The 27,836-nt window shown below is 46.0% G+C and overlaps 1 protein-coding gene and 1 pseudogene across 6 annotated transcripts; one reads left to right on the top strand and one right to left on the bottom strand.

Annotated features, from left to right (window-relative positions):
- Positions 1-1,362: 1,362 nt before the first annotated feature.
- Positions 1,363-19,216, bottom strand: CDV3 (CDV3 homolog). 6 transcript variants are annotated; one of them, XM_058294971.2, is made up of 5 exons: positions 18,616-19,215; positions 17,947-18,023; positions 8,450-8,595; positions 4,844-5,003; positions 1,363-3,562 (listed from the first exon to the last, which is right to left on the bottom strand). In XM_058294971.2, exons 1-5 carry the CDS (start codon positions 18,850-18,852, stop codon positions 3,559-3,561), a joined length of 624 nt encoding a protein of 207 aa, XP_058150954.1. In that variant the 5' UTR covers positions 18,853-19,215; the 3' UTR covers positions 1,363-3,558. The 6 variants fall into 6 exon arrangements, with proteins under 6 accessions (XP_058150954.1, XP_058150950.1, XP_058150953.1 ...); XM_058294967.2 differs by having other exon boundaries at positions 1,363-3,740; positions 18,616-19,209; XM_058294970.2 differs by having other exon boundaries at positions 1,363-3,277; positions 18,616-19,208.
- LOC131278158 (interleukin enhancer-binding factor 2 pseudogene) lies at positions 9,918-11,104 on the top strand (annotated as a pseudogene).
- Positions 19,217-27,836: the final 8,620 nt, after the last annotated feature.

Genomic DNA, 27,836 nt, shown 5'->3' with positions numbered 1-27,836 from the left:
ACAAGTGCCTATTAATGGATGATTGGAAAAATGAACCATGTATATCCACACAATAGTATAGTCTTATTTGGCAATAAAAAGGAATGAAGCACTGATATATGCTACAGCATGGATGAACGTTGAAGACATCATTCTAAGTATATGAAGCCAGTCACAGAAGGCCCCATTTGTAAGATCCTGCATATACGAAAACTTCAGAACTGAGAACTCTAAAGGCACGAAGTAGAGCAGTGGCTGCTAAGGACCAGGGTTTGGGGGGAGGTGAGGAATGAGCACTGATGGGCATGGGCTTTCTTTATGGGATGAGCAATAGGTTCTGGAATTTGAGCAGTTATAGTTGCACAACTTTGTGGATTTACTAAAAGTTATCTAACGGTACACTTTGAGTGACCGATATATGTGAATTATGTCCATTTAAAAAGTGGTTTTTGGGTGACGGACTTGGCCCAGTGGATAGGGCGTCCGTCTACCACATGGGAGGTCTGAAGTTCAAACCCCGGGCCTCCTTGACCCGTGTGGAGCTGGCCCACGCGCAGTGCTGATGCGCGTAAGGAGTGCCCTGCCACGCAGGGGTGTCCCCTGCGCAGGGGAGCCCCACGCGCAAGGAGTTCGCCCTGTAAGGAGAGCCGCCCAGTGCGAAAGAAAGTGCAGCCTGCCAGGAATGGAGCCACACACATGGAGAGTTGACACAAGATGACACAAAAAAAAGAAACAGATTCCCGTGCCGCAGACGACAGAAGCAGACAAAGACGACACACAAATAGACACAGAGAACAGACAACTGGGGTGGGGAAAGGGAGAGAAATAAATAAATCAATTAAAAAAAAATAAAATAAAAAAATAAAAGAGGTTTAAAAAAAAAAGGACAATGGAGAAAATTAACACAGGGAAGAGTGGTACGTTTCTGAGGTTGGGGGGGGGGGGGGGGAGATGAGGCTTATTTTAAATAGGGCTGCCAAGGAAGAAGTCAGAGATAGAGACACAAGCAAAAACCTAGAGGAAGTGGAAATAGTTAACTACAAATACTGATCAAATGGTAAACTGCTTACATTAAGCATCTAAACTCCATTATCAAAATGACTTGAAATAGACTTTAATTTAGAAATGGCTGCTTGAGTAATTTACAAAATTTAAGTTAAGGCAAAATTACTTATCTTTGAAAGATAACTGATTATCATAGCTTTACGACCACTTTCACTTCACTCCCATCTTTTTAGCATTCAGAGCACTCTGCAAACATTTCTCGAACAGAAAGCATACCGAGTATTATCACCCTTCCACAGCAAAAGAGGCATAACATCAATTCGACCATTTCCAAAGATATAGCTTAAGTGTTTGGAATAAAAACTATTACACTCCAAATCCATATATTTATTTTTATTGAATTTGTTAATGTTACAGAGTTCCTGCACTGCCAAAACCATGCCTGAGAATTCAAAGAAAGAAATGGTACAATGGACAGCCTCTTCTACCCATCATACAGTATATTAAAACTTGATTCATGTGCATTTTGATAATTTCACAATCTTTTAAAAAGTTGTAACAAGAGTTGGAATTTTAAATCTGCTGCAGGGCTTCAGATTTCTAGTACAGTATGCCATTAAAATAACATTTCCACATATTCATTTAAGTTCATTCCTCAAAAACATAACACCCAATAAGATTTTGCTGGAAAAGCATACTTTCAGGGAAAACATGTGGCTCAATGTCCAAGATTATTTATGGTTTTTGGTTCCCAAATAAAGTGAGTCTTCAGTTTAACCAAGAATCCCTTGTGTCTTTTAATCATCCAACCTCTCCCAGGCTCAGCTACTCACCCAAATAGAGCAGAAGGCAGCATCCTTCCTGCCACCTCCAAAAATGCCACCACTATTGCCCAGAAGTGGCTGGTAGGTCCTGTCAGGAGAAACCATAAGCCTCCTAGGGTCCAATTGCTACACTGACACTTTCAAGACTGAATTCCTACAGGAAAATTCTCCCACATCGGGATGACTTTATTCACCCACTTGCTTCACTCTTACCAGCAGCAAGGCTGCAACTCCTGCAGCATTTGGCAAAGGGATTTATTATAGAGAAACCCAGACTCTGCATCAAGTGGTCACATACCACTTTGAAATATTTCTACTGAACCAGAGACAAAACTAGGAAATTACCAGAATTTCTCTTTAAATGGAAAGAAACTTTTCAGTAACTCTGGGCAGCTTCTTCAAGTCCCCGTTAAGGACTAAAAGCTACTGGACTGTTTAGGCTGTAATTATTAAAAACACAAGTGCTACATCACCTGTCTTTTGCCCCAGACTCTCCAAATGAACAACATAGAGACACACCAAAGGCTGACAATAGAGCTGGCTGGGACAATCACTGCAGCTATAGAACATCCAATACTTTTTAAAATGTGGGCACAAGTATGATACCTGGAATTCTTGTCAAAGATCACACAAGATCCATGGAACTTAAAAAGGGTTTTAGGCAAGATTCTGCTCATGCTGCTTTGTATTTATGTGAACAGGTCACTGAATCCTTTAGCATGAGCAGAAACCTGCTAGATACTGTTACAACTGCCATTTACTAAACAATTTAGACCTGATTAGACACTTTTAGCAGTACCTGAAGTAGAGACCCCTGGCAGCCACTGTCCTTTACACCAAAGGCTATTTGGTTCCACTCTAGAGGTTGGCAAATTCACGAGACATTTCACAATCCTAATGCATATTTCAGGTTACTAAACCAAGCAATATGCTCTGTCAAGGAACTAGTTCCAAGTCAAAGCAAAAAAAGGCCTTATTGTGGAAAATAGAAAAAGCACTACCCAAATAAAAATTACTAAACGAAATAAGATTATTCCCTCCCCCAACCCCCTTTTCCCACTTGGTGGACCCAAGCTTGGTTTAATTTAATTTGTGGTTACCTCAGAATACAACTAAAGGCTTAAATGATAAATCACAGCCCTACGCAGATTATCTGAACACATCAGTTCTTTAGAGAGGCATGTTCCAGGAAGTCTAACACAGCCACAGCCTACTACAAAGAGTGTTCCTTAAGGGTGGGGCACAGGACAGGTTAATTAAGGTCACTTAAATCTTCATCTTTTACAGCAGATCAGAACCCAGATGGCTGACTTTCTGCAGGATTTGTTAGGAATCCAGTAGAGCTGGTTTCAAGTTTCATATCGACACTTAATAGCCGTAACCTTCTTATCCAGAAGATGTGATCCACGTGAAGTCCACAAGTGAGTGCAGCAAAGCTGAGGTAGTCAACCCTGACGAAGGCTCAGTATCTGAACATAAAAAGATTTTGAAATGACCACTGGCTGCAGGTGTTTTCTGTTTTTTGTATTTGCAGAGTACTTATGAAAGATGCCGCTCAATCTAGTTCACACATTTACGTAACAATGAAAACTCCCCTAAATCCAAAATACATAAAGAGCAGTTGTGACAGCTTAAACTTCCACAGTGCAAGAGGGCCGATCGCTTATATCGAGGGGTCTGCATCGGGTGCTGTAGATCCAGCAGAGATCAGATGACGAATGGCTGTTCATGGCGGGTAGCTGTGGTCTAGTTACCTTAAAAAGGTTAGCAAAGACCACTCCTTAATTGTACTGTGTGTGGCTGCTTTTCTGATTTTCAAGCACAGCATACTGGTTGTCTAGCTGAAGTTTAAGGGCCTGGTTTTTTGGAACCTCATCCCTACCTCTATTTTTGTGTCTTACTACTTCAAAGCTCTTCTCCATTTCTTTATCCCTAAGGGAAAAGAAATGTAATCAGTAAATACTTCTTTTATTAGGTTGTTTAGAAAAAAATCTTCCTTGGGGGAAAAATGCCACCTCTTAGAAGACTCGCGGGGGAGGGGTACAAGGGAAGAACTGATATATAAAATTCTTACAAACCCATTTTTTAAGGCTTCAATTGAATGTAAAACACAACGCTGTACTGAAGGACTATGCTCCTATTTTCTGTGATAGCAAATAATTGACTTTCACTTTTAGCAAATAATCAACAACTTATCCATTGCTCTTTACGCATAAATAAGAGAAACAATTTTTTCATTCAATTAAAAGTTCTATTCATTATTCAATGATTTCTCTTAACTTCTATTTTGTGGGGGTGGATCAGATTAGATCAGGTAAAGCAAGGTGAGTGAGATGAGCCATTACTCTCTCACAGAGGATCCTTATATATTTTACAGGATGGAGCAAGTCCAAATGGAGGTTTAAATTCAAGCCAGCTGTGCTCTCCAAGAGGCAAAAAGACTGGGATTTACTTTAAAAGCCACCCCCCAAAAAACACTATTTCATCTGTCATTTTCATTGTCCCATTTATTTTTTTTATTAAAGTCATGCCCCTAAATGAGATGTGGATGTGCCTTATGTGGTCATTTAACTCCAGGTAGTATTCATTTTAAGTACCTGCTGAAATAAGATTATTTTAATATTAGATTTATAAATACCAACATCTTCATCTATTACATTAACTGGAAATACAATGAAATACTGCTCTTACATTTCTAGTTTCCATATTACAAGAAACTGAAACCAGCAATAATGTACATATACAGAATTTTCAATGAACTAAATAAAACGACTTTCAAAACTAAAAACATAAACCCAGATTAAGAGAAACAGTTTTGCAGACAACCAAGCTGGTCTTTGGTACTCGCTCTCCTCCCGTCCCAAGTCCCTCGGCCCTCCCCTCCTAAGGCCCGTCCTAGTTCTCAGCTGCTGCTCAGATGCTTTATCCCGCTGCTTTACCAATGCCTCCGGGGAGCTTTCGTGGCCCCTGCACCCCACTCGCTGGCCAATGAGAAGAGAAGGCTCCAAAACAAAAGGCGCTGTGGGAGCACTTACTTCCGGCTCTCTGCATGCTTGGCAGTGGACTGCAGGGACGGGAACTGTGTATCGCTGTATATCTCTGGTGGTCCTTGCGGTGTTTTCCTTGTTGTGGTTAACCGGGCCCCAGGAGGCCTATACACACCGCTAGTCATCGCCGGTTCTGGGGTTTCTGTAACTAATATTTAGAACAGTTCAGGGAAACTATTCAAATGATCAGCATTTTAATAAACTTTCTCTGCATTCCTGATCATTTAACAGTTACAGAAAAAAATAAAACACCTCACATAAAGAAGGGTCTCTGGGTCATGCAACAGAAGGAAAATTATCTGAAAAAATGCCTCTCAGTCAAAATATTCTATTTTTCTAGGGCAGTGTCCTAATGCCTTTTCAGTGGACACTTTCAATAACAGATGCAAATGAATTCTGTAAGCCAAGTTACCAGGTAGTAAATAAAAGTGGGAAAGGAATCGGCTGGACTTAGGAGACAGGACTCATCAGGGGCTTCCTTTTAGAACATGACCACTTTAACCCTCAGGCTACACAACAGTAAAGGTGGACAGTCACTTACCCTCATGGTGGATTAAGTAAGATGCTATGTGCGAAATAAAAAACCCACAAAAACAAAACAAAACAAAAAACAACAAAGAGAAAGAAAACCAACACTTCCTGCAGCTCCTATTTAATAAAATGCCTGTGTAGTTAAAGATTAAGCAGCTGAGTAGCCCATCTTCAACCACGATTAGCTTTTGGGGACATAGTTTTCTTAGGTATTTCTTTTTCATCTTCAAAACTGACTCAGTGTTTTACACGTTTTCTACTTCACTCATATAAACATCTATACCATCAGTTATTAGCTGAAATAAAATGCAGCCATTTGAATGGCAATATAAGGCCTATTTTCTATTGTTTTGTACAGGTTTAATTATATGGGGGAAAGCCTTTACTATAATATGCATTTATTATTTACCAAATATTACTGAATGTCTGCTATGTCTAAACGCTGTACTAGACCAGGCACTGGTGATATGACCATTAACAAAGCAGCATACTTGCATGAACCTTTTATTCTAGAGCTGCACTTGTCCAAAGCAGCAGCCACTCATCACATGTGCCTATTTAAACTGACTAAAATTAAATTAAAATTCAGTTCCTCCACCATACTAGCCATATTTTAAGTGCTAAATATCCCACACGTGACATGTGACTAGTGGCTATGGTACTGGGCAACAATTTCCCATCATCACAGAAAGATCTATTGGACAGTGATACTCTAGAGAAAGGCAACAATAATACATAAAAATAAAGTGCTATGCTCAAAACTGAAGCAGGTGAGGGCTTGCAAGGAGAGTGTGAGATGGCGGCGGTGGTGAAGGGGCTGTGGCTGTAAATAAGGTGGTGGGAGGGTGTCTCTGATGAGGGGAAAGTGCTCAATAAGCAAAGAGCTGAGGTATCCAGGTGATAACCACTGCTCCTGACAGCAGGTAAGGAGCAAATACATGAAGCTGGGGCCAGCAAACCAGGTTCTACAAGCCAAATCTGGCTCACAACCATATTCTGTAAATAAAGCTTTACTAGCATTCATGCATGCCTGCTTTTGACCTACAACAGCAGATGTGACAGTTCTAACAGAGACTACCGACATAGCCCTCATAGCCTGAAATATGTACTCTGGCTCTTTATTAAGGATCAGATTAACTGTAAGAGAGAAAGTCAGAAAAAGGGAAGGACCACGAGGTAGACTATGTAAAGCCTTGTCATCATTGAGACTTTAGTGTTTACTCTGAAAAGGGAACCACTAGAGGTACCATTTTAAAAGGATCACCACTCTGGCTGCTGTCTTGAGATCAGAGTGGTGGGTTGGAGGTGGAGACGGGAAATTCAAGCAGGGAGACTGGGTAAGAGGCCACTGCAATAATCCATATAAAACATGATAGTAGTTCAAATCAGAATGGTAGCAGTAAAGCTGGTGAGAACTAGTCAGAGTGAATTTATTGAGAGACACAAAAGAATTTCCTGACAGATCAGATTAAGGTTTGGAGTAAAAGAAAGGATTAAAAAATGACTCCAACTTTGCAACCCGAATGAATGGAAGGATTAGCACTGAGATAATGGGATATATCGGATATATGAAGAGGTGAAGACTAGGAATTTCATTCTGCACTGCTGAATTTGAGATGATGGCCAGGCAGACACACTTGTCAAGTTCAAGAGCTATCTGAGCTAAAGGTGTAAATCTGTGAAGTCACTGGGCAACAGACAAAATTGCCAAAGGAGTGAGAGGAGCAGGTAGCTAGAAAAGACAATAAAGGATGGAGCTCTAGAGGAGACGAACATTTGGAGGTAGGTGATAAGAGGAGGTGCCAGCAAAGGAGACTGGGCTGCAAGCAGTGGGGTAGGAGAATGTGGTGCCCTGGAAGCCAAGAGAAGAATGTTCTCAGGGTGTGACCAACTGTGTGAAAAGGTGCTGATGGGTCAAAAGCAAGCTGAGGACAGAGACTTGAGCCCTGGATTCAGCAATGTGGAGGTCCTTAGTAACCACTGGCAGGCCACAGGGGAAGAAAAAACTAAATGGAGTAAGTAGATAGATACAGACACAAAGCAAAAGGTTAGACAGGATGCAGAAATGTTACCATGGAGCTATCTGCAGTCTATGGCTGGGGTTAATTTGTTATTCTGTATAAAGTAATGAGTATGCAGTATGCATTACTTTAAAGCAGTGTTTCTTAAACTTTTCATTCTTGCTCCTCTAAGGAGGCTTTGAAGACATCCTTTTCCTAACTGCCTAAACCCACCCCAACGAAATTCCACAGATACGCTCTTTATTTAAATCCTTTAGCCCTTTGGGGACCACACAAAAATATTTTTTTCACCCTCCTGGAAGTGATTAACAGCCCCATTGAGAAATCATGCTTTATGAGAGTAAACTAGGGAATGAAAACCAAAACAAAAAACAGGTGAAACACAAGATGCACAACATTCCTAGAGAGCAATCAAAAATAGACTAGCAGGGAGTAGATCTAGCGTTAAGTGCCTGCTTCCTACATAACAGGTCACAGGTTCGGTTCCTAGTATCTCCTAAAAACAAACAAAAAAATGAATAACAAGCAAACAAATGAAAAAACCAACTCAGGGGAGCCAATGTGGATCAGTGGTTGAGCACAGGCTTCCCACACATACTAGGTTCCAGGTTCAATCCCCGGTCCAGGGACCAAAAAAAAAAATAGAATGATAAAAGATGGAAGATTGGTAGAGTTAAATCTGACCTTAGGCAACTATTACTAAAAATCCTAAATGAAGTGTACCTTGGATTCCAATAAGTGAAAAAATTTTTCCTTACTTTCCCATTAGACAAGAGTTAATATTCACAGAGGACATAGGAATAAATGCTTAGCTATTTAAATGTTGCAAGTTAGTTTATCTACAAATAAATTTTAGCAGCTTATAGAACAAAAAGAAGTCTCAACTTCCAAATTCCTTTTATTTACAATTTGAAGATCTTTAAAGAGACAAGTCTCCTTCTCCCACTCCATTCTCACTAAGTATGCACTTAGTTCAAAGTTCACTATATATAGAATTATACATAAATTGCACGTTTTTCACAAAATGCAACAGTAAAATTACCAATTACTGGAGCAGGAGGTGCTTGTACCACAGCTGTTTTATTCCAGGGACCTGAAGATTTTTCTACACCACCACCACCACCTCCACCTTCTTCCCAGTTATCACCTGGATCTTCTCTCTTTTCATTATCATCTTCTTCCTTTTCACTATTGGGAAAGCAAAGAATTAAATTCAACTAAAGAAGCATTAGGAAAATTCTGAGTCCAAATCCAAGTTCTGTCAATGCTTATCTATGTGACACTGGAAAAGTCACTTAACTTCTTCAAAGCCCCAATGCCTCACTTATTTAAAAGAAAAGGGTTTTAAAAAAATATATCTATTTTAAACACTGGGATAATATTCACTTGACTTGCTTTAAAAAGGTTCTGAAAATCATTTGGTCTGAGAGTCAACACTTTCCTCTTTGCAAACCTCCAAATCTGGTGAACCTCATACACTCCAGAACACTTAGAAATATTTCACACACCAACATGTCAATCTGTGTGATTATTTATAGCAGCCCTAGATAAAAGCAGGACCTGAGCTACGGGATCAGCCAACTACGGCAGGGAAGAAGAGTGATCTAACTTGAAATGCAGAGGAAAGGGCAACCTGAAAAATGAAAAGCAAAATCACCAGATTTTTCTAAGACCAAAGTATACAAAAATAGGCATTTATGGCAAGCATATTTTTGGTGGTTCAAATGAAAGAGTTTTTCCAAGCTCTATAATTTCATTCGGCAATCCTAAAAGATTTGTTGTGTTAGAACCTAAGGAAATCCCCTCAAAATTAGAATTCACATTACAACAGAGGAAAACAAGCTATGTTCAGCAACTACTTAAGTGCTGTAGATTTTATTACTCTACTACCTAACAAAAGGAATAGGGGCTAGTTCTATATATTCCCTTTGTTAAATGGTAGCATACTTGACATCCGTTTAGAAAAGAGAATACAAGAACCTGAAAAACTGATCTTTGTTTTACCAGTGATTATAGATGCAAAAGATATCCTCAATGTAAACACACCTAAGACTGCCTGCAATATAATTCTTAATGCCAATTTTTATTTATTTACTCTTAAATCTACTTGAGTTAGAACCTATTTCTACAAGACTTTCTCATTTTCCTTTTTGCAGATTACTCACTACTATTCTATTATATTGAATGTTATAAATTATCAAGTATATATATCTTTTCGCTCCACTAGCTGGCCTGACAGCAGGGATATTCAGTACAGTAACTGCCAAATCAAACTTCCTTTCTGCAGCTCTTTGGCCTTGCTGATGCACCTGCAGAGACAGCTAAGCTTTACCCTACATTGTTTCTCATGACCATGGTGGTCTTTCCTACATCTTCAGCTATCTCTTCTCAATCTTCTTCATTACTCTGACTTCCCTTCCTCCCTCTAAAAGCAAACCAACACAGCTATAGCCCACAGTTCTGTGTCTGGTCTTCTACTCTTTGACATTATCTCCTTTTGCCACCTGACCCACAATCATGGCCTTAACCATACACAGTTCACTCCCATCTGACTCTAACTATACCACCTGGGGAAAGTCACAGCCTCTAGCTTCTACAAAAGGGCTGACTTGAGTGACACCTAAGGGCGCTTTCTTTCCATGGTGCCACGTATCTATTTGATTTCTATGTGTGAAATGGTCTTCCCCCAGTCAAACCAGCACCTGATGAAACTCCTTCAGTGAGGCCTTGCTGAAGAAGAATCAGGACCTAGTACCCAATTCCGCAGAACAGGCCTCCATCCTTTCTCTGGTGACAAAAATAAACAATGCAATTCACAACTTAACTGTGGCTCCAGGGACATTTAAAATGCACGTGGAAGTCCAACAGACAGGATCATATAAAAAGGGAATGATGACGATAGGACACCAAGTGGCGGACCTGGTGGTAATCCTAAAGATTCTACCAACACAGGAAGATGTTGCTGCCCTGGGGAACAAACCCATGGAAAGCACAGTACACAGTGTCCCTCTGAAATTTTAACTATGACCAGTGAAACTGGCTTTGAGAGCAGTTCTGATGCTATGGTGAAGAGTCTTCTTACAACAGTGCCACCCAATCTTTGAAAACTGGGCCCAGAGCTCCATCTGGACATCGAAGTGTTGCAGACTGCCTTAGCAGCCATCCCACATGCTCCCTGGTGTGAAGAAAATGCTTCTCAGTCCACAGTTAAAGTTCTCACCAGAATCCTCAAAGGCTTGAGGGTTTGTTTTCCCAGCTTTGAACCTCTCACACCTTGGACACTCCATCTACCTGGGCAATACACTGTGCCATGAACAACCCCACCAGATAGTCTTTGGCCATCGATGCTGCTGCTTGCAGATTCTTGCTGCAGGGCTGCTCCTGCCAGTTCTGTGAGTACCACTGGCCTCTGAGAGTGGTAACGTCAGAGTACACAAAGTCACGACCTTGGAACAGTAGGGCACAGTCTGCTACTCAGCTCAGACTCTTGTCTAATTCCTCTCTCATGGAAAATGCAAGATCCTTGGCTAGGAGGGTGATGCTAGCTATCTTGCTTCTGAAATATCCACCTGGGATGGAATGATAGCGACACCCTCAGAAAAGGCTTATGAGTAGCCTCCAAAAAAGGGAGGAGAGGAAGAGAACAGAACAAACACCTCAAGGAGAGGAGGAAGAAATCGTGGGGACTCAGGAATGACCCTCCCTTCACTTCCTTTCCTACCCAAGGGAAAGTGAGGGCCTGAGCCAGCTGCTACTGGGCTGCATATGGTGGCATTTCTGTGGGCTAGGGGAGAGAGCAGGAAGGAAAACCTCTATAGGAGGTGCCATTCCACTGGGTTCATATTGGCTTAGCAACCAGAAATCTCCCATACCAACTTTTCTTCCTAATACTCCAGAATCCCCAACTCCTGGAAACCCACCTCTCAGCCCCTTGCTGTTGAAATGCTGTGAACTGTCAGTGCCTGGAAATTGTTTTTCTATGAAAAACAATTATAGTACTTCCTTAAAAGGACATATCCTGGCTATAAAAGACAAATTTCTTGAATTGCTAGTGTTCTCTTTTAAAGGCATCTAGAAAAAAAATTTCAAACATAATGGCAGCATCATTTGAACTGCCCACCAACCAAAGGTGATTCTAGAATTCAGAGGCCTAGGGTGGCAATTAGCAAGAGCAGGGAATGGACTTATTGTCAATCTACAATTATAGCAAGGTGTAAGACTATAGTTTTTCTGAGAGAATGGATAAATATGGCCCAGTCACCTCTCAATTTTCTTTTTTTTTTTGTTTGTTTGTTTTTTTTTTAAAAGATTTATTTTTATTTATTTAATTCCCCTCCCCTCCCCCGCTTGTCTGTTTTCTGTGTCTTTTTGCTGCGTCTTGTTTCTTTGTCCGCTTCTGTTGTCATCAGCGGCACGGGAAGTGTGGGCGGCGCCATTCCTCGGCAGGCTGCTCCCTCCTTCGTGCTGGGCGGCTCTCCTTGTGGATGCGCTCCTTGCGCGTGGGGTTCCCCTACGCGGGGGACACCCCTGCATGGCAGGGCACTCCTTGCGCGCATCAGCACTGCATTTGGGCCAGCTCCACACGGGACAAGGAGGCCCGGGGCTTGAACCGCGGGCCTCCCATGTGGTAGACGGACGCCCTAACCACTGGGCCAAAGTCCGTTTCCCTCAATTTTCTTAACACATAACAGAATCTTAAGCAAAAATTAAATATGTTAGAGTTGGACCTACAGACATGGACGTTATAGTAACATCATATAAACCAATAAAAGTTACTAACCAGTATCTATATACTGACATAAACAGAAAAATATAGAATTATTTCTTTTAATGTCATTAGGAGTAGCCAGCCCTGGGTGCTGGAATGCATGACTTGTTTTCTTTAAGCAGCAAATGGAGTATTAGGAAGTAGACTAAAGCCAGACTGTCTGGTTCAAATCCAGGCTCTACCATTTTAGCCAGGAGACCGTTCTGGATCTGTTAATTTTCCTAAGTTAGTCACCCAACCCCTGCTAGATAGGGAGGTGGAGACCCTCACAGAGGATTAAATGCCGTCACGGTGCCCTAACCCTCTCATACAACGAGGCTGTCACGGCTCTCCCAGTTCCTCATTGAGGTTCTGAAATCATTAACTCATCGTGCTGCATCACAAGTAAGCAAGTCAATGTATTAGATTCTAAAATATCTTTCTCCAAAATCACTTTAATATTTGGTAGTTAATCTAAGCTCCAGAATTATTAATTTGCAGTGAACAATTTTTAAGTGAAAAAAATATTTTTCCCCCAAAATTAACATTATCCCTAATGCAGGAGAGAGAGGTAATTCTTATTTCTTTATGCTTTTATATTTCTCAGGTATTCTAAAACAAGTATCTTTTTCTAATTCACAAAAATTTTTTAAAGAAAACTCCCTATTTGGTCTGATAGAATACTGGCAGAGGCCAAGAAAAAGAGGTTTCTTTATTGTCTAGTATCTTCCTACCAACTACTCACCCTCAGGGACAAATGAAGAAATGAATAAATCTAAAAATACCACTAGACCAGGGATTCTTAACCTTTTTGTTCCACAGATCCCTCTGCCAGTCAAGTGAAACCCATGGACCCCTTCTTAGAATGTAGTGGCAGACAGTTTTATGACACTCAACACTGGCATGTATTTAAAACCATCTCTGCTATCCTTACCAACCTTTTTGCAGGTAGTTATCCACTGCACTCAAACACGCTACTTCAAAATAAATACCGTACTAAATCCACACTATACTGTGTATTATTTAATAAATACATCACACCCACACCAACATGTCCCCACAAGGATGTTTTTTTGAATTTTCAATTCAAACTCATGGACCCTGGTTAAGGACCCCTGCTCTAGATTACAGTCTATTACTAAAAAACAAGTGATCTGTTTAATTAGAGGTATTGTATATCTATAATTAAAGGTACAAGTAGATAACTTAGTATTTTGTGCTAAGATTATGAAATATTAGCTGAACACTGGAAGTAATCTAGTTAAGACTCTTCATCTAACACGTGGGAACTAAGGCCCAAAGACTCCAAAAGCCTTGCCTAAATGCCAAAGTACTAAAGGCAGGGTACTTTCAGGAACAAGTGAAATTGCTTATTACCTGTGAATGTCTACATATGCCAAAAAATGCCAAAGCCAGAACAAGACATCTTACAATTTTTTCACAGAAGACAGGAGGCTAAAATTCAGTGTTTGACCCAAATATACTATGAAGCTTGTCAGATAAATTTAAGGTTTTTAAAACAGTACAATGCTACTGTAAAATCATCACCACAATTCAAAGTATATCAGATTGTTTATGTAAAAGGCACTATTGATGGGGTGGGGGAGTAACGATGCTAGAAAACGAACATTACCTGGTACTATGCCAGGCAGTGTTCTATCCACTTTACAAAGTTAAACCTCAAAACAACAAGGCAGGGAGGAGACTCACCCTGCCTGTGAAGAAACTGATAGACATTTTAAGCACCTTCTTGAAGGTTACAAGTAGCACTGCCAAGTCTAGGACTCCAGGGCCCATATTCTTTCAAACTGCCTCTTATTATATTTGATCCTCTAAGACATATGACACAGAAATTTTCTCTATTTTGGGATTTGAAAATCTGGCTTTCTTTAGTAAGGCTGATCAGGATCACAACCTATTTATAAAGAACAGAACATTCTTATCATGTTGCCTCAAGGGACATTACAGGAGAATTCATGCATCAATTCCTCCCCCCCAACACGAGGCAGGCAATCAGCCGAAAGCAAAGCCATGCTCGCTGATCTTCTGCTGGGATTCTGGGCATCTCCACTGGCTTGAAACTTACACTAACCCCTGTTAAAACAGTCAAGTGTGGAAATAAAAATGGCCTCCTGATGAGTTATGCCTGGCCCGGAGTATCACTGCACCCCACGGGAGAATTCCTTCCCCACCTCTTTGTGGTAGACAGACAAAGCAGCTCTCCTTTGCACCCAAAGGGGCCTGGCACAATGCTGGAAAATATCTACTCGTCTACTAGAGCATGAGTCTTGCTTACAACCTGAGATTGAGCATGCACTGTGGCACACAAGAGCCACAGAAATACCTGTTACAATGAATCCAGCTTGGATTTACGAGTAATTTATTTTCTTCAAGGTACAAATTAACCACCTCCATCTAATGGTCTTAAAAGATCTAGATTTCCCAAGAAGGTTCCTAGAAAACCACAGGGTTCCAATAACAATTCTTTTTTTCCTTTTAGGTACTTGGGTTGGAGATTGAACCTGGGACTTAATATATATAGCCAGCACTCAACCACTGCGTTACACCGGGTCCCCGATAACAATTCTTCATGGACACTTGACAAATGCTCAATATTTTGTAACCTCAGCAATTAAATTATTCTAACCTCCCAAAATCCATTTGAAAGAAGGGAGATGTCTGTAGGTCCTACAATCAACCAATAATCTTCGCTCATGTGTCAAACCCCTTCCTCTATCACTACTGCAATGGCTTTCTTCTCAAGAATTTGCCCAAGATAATTACATGACCTTGAATAAGACCTATTAACTTAGACACGAAATTCGACACGTTCTGAAAACATTCTTGGCACTTAAATTGTAAGCTAGGTGGTAAATGGCAAAAATAGCCGATGGATGAAGGATATGTTGGTATTTACTGTAGTATTCTTGCAACTTTATTGAGATTTGTAATTTTTCAGAACAAAAAGGTGGGAAGAAAAGGTTTAGGACTACAGGCTGAGAACTTCAAGATATTTTAAGTTAATTTTCAAAGTTTCCTTTCCTGCTGTCCCATAATGAGAGAGCAAGTCTGGGTCTCTAGTGGATAGAAAAAGTAGTAGGCTGAAGGCCCCCACTCTTATTTTTCTTCCCTTCTAAGCACTTCTCCTCAAAAGGTAAGACCAGGCCTTGCAAGATACCAGTCAAGACAACTAACAACACTCTGAGAGAGGGGTTTTTGTTTGTACATGGTTATTACCAATACCAACCCGAACATGTCATCTTCTGGTATTATGCCCAGAGGTCTGACTTAACCAAGTCTGACTGTAGTCATGATAACCTTATATGCCTCCACTATCTTTTCTCCTAAAATCTTGGAATTATAAATCAGGTGCCTCACAGTTAAACACTAGAGAAATGCCAAAGAGTAAGTGATTCTGGTTTACCCACTGAATGGAGAAAAGACTAATGCCTATTAAGCACCTACTGTGTGATAGGCATTTTATAAATGTCCTGTTCAAATAATTCCTAACAACCCTAAAGAGTAATCTCAATTTTGCTGATAAGACCATTGTTCAAAAGTAAAGTGACATGCTCAGGGTCATATGAGCAGTTAGGCAGTAAAGCTAAAATGCACACCCAGGTTTGTTTTCCCCCAAAGCCTGGGGTTTTGCCACATTATTGATGTCATCTCATTTTACAGGAGCAACCTACTCCCACCACTCTTAAGAATCAATGTCTTTCCTTAGGGATCCCCTACCCCACTGAGTTTCACTGCTAAGAATATTTAGTATAAAGTTTATAAACATACTCTGTTTGTAAGGTGAAAATTAAAATCATCAAACCTCAATTGACCTCTCTCTCAAGTCTTCCCTGGAAGCTGTTAGAATCCCATTAACTGATTTATGACGGCAAAGGAAACAGTGACCCCAGAGACTCACAGTGACCAAGGACCCACAGGAGCATCTTCCTGAGGAAGAAGACACGGGCAGTTTTCAATGGCAGCAGGCTAAAGGAGACCTCTAGGGGGGCCACTTAAGCACAATGACCAGATGCTGAGAGCAATGACAACACTATCGAAGGAGGTCCACTTCATGCCAGACAGAACTTCAGTGCTCTTATTAGCAAGCCCAAGTTATTAAAGAAACATCAAGAATATCTAAAATAGTTACAGTTTTATGGCTATAGTATTATGGTTATAGTATCATAGCATTACGGCTAGAGTAAAATAGGCATGAACATGGATACAGGAAATATATTCCAAGGGAGACAAACATAGTTTTGGTTTAAATATTCTCCACAACTTAACAAAATCAATTTCCAGCATTCAGTGAACCCGAAACCTCTTCCCTTCTCTGAAAGTACTCCTCCTGCCCAGTACATTCAACATGGCCAAACGCTATCCTTCTGTCAAGGGAGTCCACCAGAATCGCAGAATAGGGTCTGAAGTCAGGAACAAAGGCAGAGCAAGAGAACCCTTACTCTACAAATGAACAAAGGAGCCGCACACACAGGCAGTTCTATAAATGCCATATGGTGAAATGCTTGCACTTTTCCCACCCTCCCATTTTACAGGTCAGGCCCGAGGAGAAAGAAAACAGATTATTTTATAAACTACACGTCTCCAAAACCATCTGAGAAACTAAGAAAAGTCAACAAGTGGATGGGAATAAAACTCACCTGCACTTAGTAACACTACCACGAAAAGAACCTCAAGAGTGGAGAGGCCACAGTTCCTAAGTTTCCCACCATCAGTCAAGTTTCCCTTTGGTTAAGCTCATGAAGTGATACATGTGAAAGCACCTAAGACAATAATGCCTAGCCAATGGAAGATATTCAACAACTGTCAAAAATACTGGCCCTGGTTTTTTGAATGAACTTAGTTGAGGCCACAGATATTGCCCTCTAGAGAGGTGAAAAGGCAGCTTTGGTTAAGGAAAACGCACTTACCCGGCACTGCCTACAAACTGCACACTTTGAACTGGAGTAGTTTATCCAGATCATTAACTTTTTCAAAATGGGAGTAAAGGGTTTTTAGTCTTAAACCAATGGAACCACATATTCATCTGCTTCTTCCTCCTTCACCAACCCCCTGAAAACAGGGCATTTATTTATATCAATCTAAAACCGACTATTACAGATTGGATTTGATTAAAATGTCCTGATTTTCAAATCCTCTAAACCAACCAATCTAACTTTTCTGAATTACTGTTTTCTTGAACTTTAAAAATAACATGCTCAGACATATAATTTCATTCCTATAAAGTTCAAAAATGTGGAAAACTGAACTCTGGTGTTAGGAAGGTGGTTGCACTTGGGAATGAAGGCAGGGACTCAAAGGCTGGGGTGGGGGACTTCTGAACCAGTGCCGTTCAGCTTCTCGACCTGGGTGCTAATTACATATGTTTATTCACTGTGTGAACACATAAAAATCTGTATTTCTGTAAGTATGGAGAGGATCTGAATAACATCTATCAAGACCAGTAATTTAAAAAAAACTAAGCTCCACCCATTACTAACAGTAAAACTTCTGAAATGACAAAATCCATTTCAGCTGCTCTGAATTGAAAGGCTTACACAGGACTGGAGATAGGCAAGCTCTCATAGGATTTTGGAGCTGCTAATTTGAGGAGCACACAGAGGAATGCAAAACGACTCCTTGCTGTCACAAAGAGGAACAGACAAATCATTAAAGCCCTCAGAAGCATGTCTAACTCACATGGCCCCTACAATGCTGCTTTGGACTAGAGGAAAAACCAAATATACAGTATGTAGCCTTAGGTTCCCTGAACACATGTAGTAACCAGACCATACCTTATTTGCATTGCCTGAACTCGGAGGCCGCTGTAATCAACCTCTTTTTGCTCAAATTCTTTCCACTCATCTTCATCCTGTAAAACAAATACCACTGGATCATTTGAAGCCATTTGTAAACTTAAAACGAAGGTAAATATCAGTCTATGAAGGGGGACCAAGTGGCTTAATCTAAAGTCGTGGGCTCGTTTTCGGGCCAGAGCCCTCGTGGTTCCCCGGGCAGACTGGAGCGGAGGACAGACGTCAGACACGGCGACTCTCGCCGGGGGCCGTCGCCAGAGCGGTTACTCTACAGCGACCAGAAGAGCGCGGGAGGTCACCAACAGCCCCTCCACTCTACATGACCTCGCCGTGGCCGCGAGACGCTTCAGGAGCCTCTTTCAGGGGCCTAGAGAGGAAACCTGGGCAGCAGAGCGGCCACGGCCGCGGCCGCGGAAAGGGCAACTCGGCTCCAAGTACACGCCTAAGTCGGAGCCCCGACGGCTCGCGCGGACGTCGCTCGAGGGCTCCGGGCCCGCGTCGGGCCCCGCACGGCGGGCGCAGCGGGGCGGGCGCGGGGTCGCCGGCGGCGGCCCGGCCTGTCGGGGAAGCGGCGTCACGTGCCCCGCGCCCGCCCGCCCGCAGGCCCCGCCGCCCCGGCCCCCGGCAGCCTCGCGGCGCGGCCCTCACCTTGGTCACGGCCTTGGAGGCGGCCCCGGGGCCCGCGGCCCCCGCGCCCGTCCCGCCGTCGCCCGGCCGGGCCCCCGCGCCCGCCCCGCCGCCCGCCGCGCCCGCGGCGCCGCTGCTCCCGCCGGGGCCGCCCGCCGCGCCCGCGGCGCCCGCCGCGCGGCTGCTGCGCTCCTTCTTCTTCTTCTTGTCCCTCTTGGCGAAGAAGTTGTCGAGGCTCCGCTCCTCCGTCTCGGCCATGGCCGCGGCCTCCTCGGCCCGGCTGGGTGGGGCCGGCGGCAGGCCCGGCCCGCGGGGCTCCGCGCTCGGGCTCGCGGCCAGCGCGGCGCTCACGCTCCCGGGCGCGGCGCCGCCTCAGCCCCGCGGGGTCGCCGAGGCGCGTGCGGCCCGGGCGGCTCCCCCCGCGGGCTGGCGGGCAGTGGTACGACCCGCCCCTGCGCTCGCGCGCCGCCGCCCGCGCCGGCCCGCGCTGCCGCCGCCCCAGCGGCCGCGGTGCGGGGGCCCCCCCGCTCCACAGCCGGCGGCGAGAAGGAACGGGCCAGCCGGAGGCTCCGGCGAGAGTGCGGGGCGAGCGGCGGCGCGTGCAGAAGGAAGAGGCGCGCGCGCAGGCCCGACGAGGAGGGGAGAGGGGGGCGGGGAGGGGAGGGAGGGGGAGGAGGGAGGGCGGGCCACCAGAAGAGAGCGCGGCAGCCCCGCGCCTGCGCACTTAGCTCCGCCCGCGGCTGTGGGAGCGCCGAGGGGCGCGCGGCGGGAGGAGACGAAGGCGGAGCTGGCAAGGCAGCCAATCAGGTGGCAGGGCGGAGCGCTTAGGTGACAATCACCGCCTCAGCGGGGCGGGGCCCCGGCGCGGGGGCGGAGAGAGGCGGGCGTATGCAAAGTAGGTGACGTACGCGGCCTCGGGCCTCCCGATTCGCGGAGGCTTTGCCTTAGAGGCGGGCCTTTAGGGGCCGCTCGGGGACTCGGCCGAAGTCCGGCCGGAGGGGTGGGCGGATGGGCGCAGGTGTCGGGGCCACGTGTTTCTGCCGCCCAGAAAGTACCGTGGCCTCGCGGGCGTGTGGCCTTTCGTTGGGGGGACGGGCGTCCCGCGGGCCGGCTCTGTCCGCCTCGCGCACCTCTGTGCTGCCACCCTCTCCAGGACGGCGACCGTCACTTTCCATCCTACGGGGTCGATCGCTTAGAAAGCCAGAGGAGCGGGGGGCTTACAGGTTAGGTCCCGTTTCCTTACAGATCTGTAGAAAGCCGGTAGGTGGATCGAAGAGGATTGATTCTGTCTCCACCCTCTACTGGATAATGTTTGCTAATGTCAATAAATCTCTCAAATTCCTCATCTGCTAAAATGAGGTATTAGCTTACGATTTGTTAACTGACTAGTATAGTGCTTAGCACGCATTAGATGCAAGAAAAATGATTTTTTTTTTGGTAAATTTAAAACAGTCTCCCCTGCTCTGGTTTGAGTCTAGATGCTGACTATAATTTAATTTATAATGGTAACTTCTGTCCATGGCACGAGGGGAATGGAATATCATCGGGATGGGAAATAAGATGCCGTGGGATCTTGAGAATGAAATGAATCCTTATATATGAAAAGGGTAGTTGAGCTTATGGTATTCAGCTTCCTCCTTTTAAGGACAGAAGAGAGCTACCACAAATACTGAGGAAATGACTCAGGCGTGTGTCTGCAGTAGCCTCATTGGAGTAGATAGAGCCCAGCCAGTAAATGGAGCAACTTTCCTGTCTTTTCCTTCGGTTTACCCATGAAAGTTGCATTTCCCCCACGCCTCACCCCCATTACTGTTGAAGAACTGAATCCTGAATATGTTGAAGACATATTCAGCCAAGGACACACTTATGTACCATAATATATATTATTCCTCAAACTGCCCCCCACCCCCCACCATCCCTGGGTCCCTGGGTAACTTCTGTGACACCACGTATCTTCCTTGATGCAGGCCAAGTTCAGTACTGCCCAGCACCACTCTTCCTGGACGTCTCTGATCAAATTTCTTTCCCTCTCTTTTTCTTTCTGTTTCTTCTCCCTCCCTCCCTCTTTCCCTCCCCTTCCTTTCTCCCTTTCTCCCTTCCTCCCTCCCTTCCTTCTTTTCTTTTTTTTTTTTAATAATTTTTTTATTTTTTATTGACTTTGTAATAATATTACATTAAAAATATATATGTGAGGTCCCATTCAACCCCACCCCCCCACCCCCCCTCTCCCCCCCCCCCCAACAACACTCGTTCCCATCATCATGACACATCCACTGGACTCGGTAAGTACATCTCTGGGCACCTCTGTACCTCATATACATTGGTTCACATCATGGCCCATACTCTCCTCTATTCCATCAAGTGGGCCCTGTGAGGATTTACAACGTCCGGTGATTACCTCTGAAGCACCATCCAGGGCAGCTCCACGTCCCGAAGACGCCTCCACCTCTCATCTCTTCCTGCCTTTCCCCACACCCTTTGTCCATTATGTCCACTTTTCCCAATCCAATGCCACCTCTTCTATGTGGACATTGGATTGGTTGTGTCCATTGCACCTCTATGTCAAGAGGAGGGTCAGATTCCACCTGGATGCTGGATGCAATCCTCCCATTTTCAGTTGTAATCACTCTAGGCTCCATGGTGTGGTGGTTGTCCTTCTTCAACTCCATCTTAGCTGAGTGTGGTAAGTCCAATAAATCAGATTGTAGGTGCTGGAGTCTGTTGAGGCTCAGGATCTGGCTATCACATTGTCAGTCCAGAGATTCAAATCCCCTAAATATATCTTAAACCCCAACATTAACTGCACCTCCAGCACATTAGCATGAAAGTCTTATGAAGGGAGATCCCATCTGAGTCCAGATTCATCACACATAAACACCATTTCCAAAGAGGGGCCATCTGCCCTGGTAGTTAACCCCATCGGCCATGACCATAACTCCCATGGGTCTCTTTAGCCCTCAAAGGAACCAATATCTGGGGGTTGTATCTGCTTTATCTGTCTCTCTGACTCTGCTCAGTTGTGCATGAGGGCAAACCTTCTGCCAGCCTCCAGACTCTTTTTTAGAAACTCGTAGCCATATAAACTCATTTCTCCTTTCCATTTCCCCCTTACTTTAGGTCAAACAGCATTTTAAAGTCATGGTATTTTATGTAGACATGGATATTCTGCTGATCCGCATTGAACCTTCCGTATAAGGTCATTTTCCAGTTGCATCATCAGTTGGTAGTTGATAGTGGTCCCTCGTTGCCAGGGAGGCTCATCCCCGGGTGTCATGTCCCGCGCTGGGGGGAAGGCATTGCATTTACATGCTGAGTTTGGCTTCGAGACTGGCCACATTTGAGTAACATGAAGGCTGACAGAAGGAAATTCCCAGGCACAAAGTTGCTCTAGGCCTTGTTCTTATTTTGGGTTTATCAGCTCACAAGCATAGTCATTAGCATCTGGGGCTCACTGTTGAACCCTCACTCCCTCCCAGTCCCCACCACTGTACCTCCTTCCTTCTTTTCTTCCTCCCTTCCTCCCATCCTTCCCTCATCTATGAAGCACCAATTTAGCTTAAGGCAATGTGCCTTTTTCACAGTTTAGTACTTCGTGATTCCTGCCTTTGACTCCGGTATAATCTAGAAGAGAAGCAATAGAAACAAGTAACTGGAATCAACCCTCTCTTTCTTGGGAAAGCAAAACAGACCTCCTCTTGTCTTGATGGAGTTTTTGATGATGACCTGGGAAAATGCAGAGAAGAGCCAGCAGTTGAGGGCTGACAGCAGAGTTTCCCACCCCAGTGTTCAGTGTGACCGACGGTGTGCTGCCAGACTGGACCATGTGTAAGAGACTGCGGTCAGGCCAGTGGAGAGACCAGTGTCTTTGGGGTTGTGTCCTTGCCTACAGTTGTTCTCTCCTCCGTGAAGCTGGTCCCTTCCTCCTGGAATCTCCTGCCCCAGGACTGAGAGCCATCCTATCCCCCCCAGTTAGTTGCTCCTCTTAAATCTTCCCTGCCATCCCCCCCCCCCCACGTCAGCTACATGGAACCTTGAATCCTACCACCTCCACCCCTGCCCCCCGTCATCACCCTGTCCCTTCTCTGAAGCATCCCAACTTTTTTGGAGAAGGTATCTTTCCCTCTACTGTCCAACGTGTTTGGACCTTCCCCATAGTTAAAGCAAAACAGACCTCTTTTCCTTGCTAGATTGAATCCATGGTAAAGAAGCAGGATAAGATGGAAAAATTGAGTAGCGGCAAGGCTGCAGACCATTTCCAGGTATTTCAGCTTGTTTTCCAAGGTTGCTGAGGCTGTCTGAAAGTGGAGATTTCTCTCTGGTTCCTCTGGAGGGGTAAAATCCAATGCACATGTTCATTTCCCTCAGAAAAGCACCGCTGAGCTTCAGTACTCTGTGAGCTCAAGAGCTGGCAAAGGGGAGTCGGGCCCGTCCCTATTGTGCCTGGGTTCTTTTCTGCTGAGTTACTTGTTCCAAGTTCCATTCTGCCATCTAGGCTGGAAATTCCACTCATGCTCAGCTCAAAGGAATGCAGCTCTTGCTGGCCACAGCTCGCCAGGGAGCAGGCCAATCCCTCTTCTCATTTGTGGCTTCCTTTATAACATCTGTGAGGCAGCCTGTGCTACTGTCTAGACTTCCCTCCCCAAGCTTTTCCAACTGGGGAGCAACTGCTGTCAGGGGACTTCCTCAGAGGAGCCCCTTCTGGCGATTCCTACAGGCAGCTTGTCTTCTTGAACTCCACAGGCTCAGAGCTCTTTGTTCTGTTGGTATTAGATGACTTTCTCGTATTACCATGAATTGTTTGCTGTTTAACCCATGGTCATTCATTCATTCACTCATTGCTTTAGACAAAAATAAAAATTGATGAGCACCTACTATATGCCAGGCCACCTATGTTAGGAGTTAAGGATATAAAGATAGCCAACCAGGTACAGGCCCTGAGCTCACTGGTAGCTGGAAGCAACACGTAGGGATACACACAACTGACAACTCTTGAAAGTAGGAAAGGTGTGGGGCATGTAACCTAGAGCACACAGAAGTTGGAGATATTTTATTGTAAAAAAAGATCTCGGGCGGCGGACCTGGCCCAGTGGTTAGGGCGTCCGTCTACCACATGGGAGGTCCGTGGTTCAAACCCTGGGCCTCCTTGACCTGTGTGGAGCTGGCCCACGTGCAGTGCTGATGCGCGCAAGGAGTGCCCTGCCAGGCAGGGGTGTCCCCCGCGTAGGGGAGCCCCACGCGCAAGGAGTGCACCCCATAAGGAGAGCTGCCCAGTGCGAAAGAAAGTGCAGCCTGCCCAGAAATGGCACTGCACACACGGAGAGCTGACACAGCAAAAAGAAACACAGATTCCCGTGCCACTGACAACAACAGAAGCAGACAAAGAAGAACACGCAGCAAATAGACACAGAGGACAGACCGGGGTGGGGGGGGGGGGAAGGGGAGAGAAATAAATAAATAAATCTTTAAAAAAAATCTCCATTTGCACCAATTCCCAACTTTCCCCTTTAACGGAACTACACAAACTGTGGACTCTTGGAAGTCGTGGCTGAACGCGTTCTCTGCTGCAGTAACTAGGCACTGAACCTTCCTCCTCAACCTCAGATCCCTCCTCAGCCCACCCCTAACATCACGGCCCTCGTTGGAGGATGAGTGGGCAGCAAGAAGGGGCCCTCGTCACAGCAGCGTCCAGAGAGCGGGCTTCCAGGAAGAGGGACCTGGGGCACGGCTGCCAGGCCTGCGTTGGCCTGCTCTCCCGCAGACACACACGGTGACCACCAAGGCTGGGGAAAGGGGGTCTGTCTCATTACACCCAGCCCCGGTGGGTCTGGCCTGCTACTCGTTGGACCACATGCAGTTCCTATTTGACTGTTTTTGACCTACCAAACATGGTTCAACGTAATACCTTTGAGGGTGAACAACAACAAAGTTTCCACAAGTGACTGCAGAGCCTGGAAACAACCCACCCACCCCAGGTGACCTCCCTGATCCAATCTCAGGGGGGCAGGGCTGGAATGGGATGGCAGTTGCATGATCAGAGACCTAATCACTTGTCAGGTATGAAAAAATGTGTGAACCCAAGGATAAGGGATATGAGGCTGCGAGTAGCAAAGTAGAGAAAAAAGAAATAGATTGGATAAGGCCAAGGGACCAGCATTAACACTTATTACCCAGCACTGCCCAGGAAAGAGCGCCATGGAATTGGGGCGCACACAGATGGGTGCTACGGTGAGGATGATTCACTGGACCCCACCCTGACTTGGATGAAAGAAAGAGCCCTCAGAATGTTTGCCTCCTTCAGCTCTGGGGATACGTTCACCAACAGCTCGCTGATGACTAATTTGACTCCCTGGAATTGCTGATATCGGGAAAGGGAGTGCCCCAGTCGGAAGAGGAGCATTCCAGTTGCTTAAAGCCTAATATCAACTGTTAATTAATATATCCATATCCGGTTATATGCTTCAGCCTCCTATGAGTCGGACTGCTGGGAGTCACACCTCTCCAAGCAGATGAAGCCGGGATGCTGACTTCGCCCTGCCCTGGGTTCAGCTCCACGGTAAACTCAACGTGGTAAAGCTACCCTGAGCCTCTAGGGGGCTAGTCAGATGACTCTGGCACAAAGCCAAGCCTCTGAGGCAATCATTTGCTCACAGAGTGCAAGGGATATAATTATGTTGGCAAGGCACAATTATCCTGTCCCTAACCCCAACTCCTGTCCTGATCCTACCTTGCAACCCCACAAGCAGCTGTGAAATGAATTACCTGGCATTCTCTGCTTCTGACTCAGGGCCACCCCAGTGCCTGGTTACCAGGTCAGTAGGTCAGGCATTGTCATCCTCCTCCTCGGGCTCGAAAGCAGGGCAGCGGTGAGCGTGCAGGGAGCACCCAGACCTCCCCACGCCCAGGCCAGAGCGGGCGCTTCCCTTCTCTCAGAGCACCCTGCCCTTCGTTCCTGCAAAGCGCATGCTCTCTGGAGTCAGCGTGGGGCGGGGCCGGCTCGGCCTCTTCCCAGCGAGTCCTTAACGTCTCTGCACCTCGGGTCCTACGTGTGAAGCTGGGATGACCAACATGCCTGCCTGCGTGGTGCTGCGAGGATTCAGTGAGGAGGTGATTTAAGAGCACTTAGCTCAATGCCGGCAAATAGGAACCCCAATTATTATTATTATTATTATTATTGTGGCACGTATCATGATTTACCATTTTCTGGGGTTTGGAGGATTACTTTTTTAAAATCTGTTCTCTTAAGCCCTGCTGTTCGTTCGTTACTGGGTCTTCGGTGCCTATCGAGTGCCTGGCACGTAGTAGACGGTCACTGACCATTTGTTGGCAACTAAAAAATCAACCACAATGAATTCCAGGTTCGTGCTTGGTGCTTGCGGTATCTAAGTGTGAACCGGCCTGGTGTTCCGGGCTCTCCCCGCCGACGTCGGATGGCAGAGCTTATCCTCCTCGTGGCTGAAGGTGGCAGCGATCTCAGAATGGCCGACTCAAAACGCTGCCCTTCCTGTCTGCCCAGGGCTGCCGCGGCTCCACCCGAGTGCCTCAGCGCTACCCGCCAGCCCTCTCAGGCTTCCCGGAGCTGGGGGTCACTCTCCCTCTCAGTACCGAATAGTTTCAGGCTTGCTTACTGCTCAGGGGTCTGTGGACACCGGTTGCCTCCGACGGTGGCTGATATTACCCCTCCTGTCCACTGATTATGCAGCAGCGGTAAGTATCAAACCCAGGACCCGGGACGTGGAAGCCGTTGCTCAACCCCCTGAGCTGCACTGGCTCCAGTCCCATAGGGACTTAATCCTAGACGGCCTGATCCTGGGGTCTGCCCGCACCCCTCCCCGGCCGCAGGCACCGCCTCTCCTGCAGGAAGCCCAGCTAGAGGAGGGCCAAAGAGACGGCGAGCGGCCCGGGCTCTCGCCGGGGGCTGGCTAGGCCCTTCTTGTGGGCACCTGTGGATTTGGGGCCCGAAGAACAGAGTGAATGTCATGAGTTTGTTACCAGTTGTAGATTTATAAAAAATTATGCAATTATATATTATACGTTGACCATACCCCCAAAGGACCGCTCACCGAAGAATAACTCAAGTTATAAGTTTGTCAGGAAAAGGACAAAGTCCATCGGAGGTGCTTGATAGGGTTGTGCCCCTCCCTGCCCGCTAGCCCCCTTCCGAAGACCAGGAAGCTCAGATCGGAGCACCCAGGGTCCCTCCCCTGACTCCCTCCGCCCCCCCAGCAGCAAATCCACAGTTTTTGCTCCAGGATTGGCTCTTATATCCAACCCAACGCCCAGGTCTTTGGGCCCATTCATGTTTCCCAGATTGTCCTGCACAGAAGGGAACTTCATTTCATGGGTGTGGAAAATGCGAATCCTGCAAACCCCCTAAAACAGTGAATGTGAGGTTTAGGGGAAAATCACTTGGCGTCTGGTCTTGCCTGACCCTCAGCTGAAGCTGACTCTCTATGCAGAGACTCGCCGGCCTGAGGCTCCCGAGGGCTCCTGCGCTCTCAGGGAAGCCCTCTGCGCAGGGCCCAGAGCCCCGGCCGCTCCTTCCTGCAACCTCGTTCGGGGCGGTGGGCTCACCTGCCAGTCCTCTGAAGGGCCTTGCCTGCTCGGCCCCCGATTAACCTCGCCTGAGATGAGCTGGCGTTTATGCCGGTTTCTTTATTTCTGTGCACTTCAGTTCCTCGTCTATAGGTGTAAAGTGATATAGAAAGAAGGACAAAGGAGAAAGAAAAGGTAAGAAAGTACAATTGCCTGGAGCGATGAAAGCTGATGCAAAATGCATAGGCAAAGGCCCTGAAAAGCTGCCTCTCGGGGTGGGGGGTGAAGGCAGGGCAAGTTAGGGGCTCGGCTCCCTTGCGTGCTTCCCAGATGGTGTCACCAGAGATTCCGACCTCAGCCATTGGAGGTGACGACACCTGTGGGGCCAGCCCGGATGCCCACCAGCCCATGGACTGTGCAATGCACACAATGCATCTCTCACACCTAGAAAAGTAGCTTGCCGCTGCAGAGCTCCCTTGGCCCAGAACGTCCTGTCTTGTGTTCTCTGCACATGCTGTTCTTCGGGGAGCCACCCGCCTCTCCTCTCCGCCTCCTGCCCCGTTGCCCTCTCTGCCTTCCCAGATCCCCACCCTGGGACCAAGCTCTGCCCCCTGGGCTCACCTGGGCCTTTGAGCCCCTCTTAGAACACCTGTCCTGTCCTGTGCTACCATGTCCCGCCTTCCCCGAGGACTGGGGGGCTCCGGGGTGTG

Source organism: Dasypus novemcinctus, chromosome 4 (assembly GCF_030445035.2).
Source record: "Dasypus novemcinctus isolate mDasNov1 chromosome 4, mDasNov1.1.hap2, whole genome shotgun sequence".
NCBI lineage: Eukaryota > Metazoa > Chordata > Mammalia > Cingulata > Dasypodidae > Dasypus > Dasypus novemcinctus.
The sequence above is the reverse complement of the archived record's forward strand: the minus strand, read 5'-3'. Positions and strand labels throughout refer to the sequence as shown.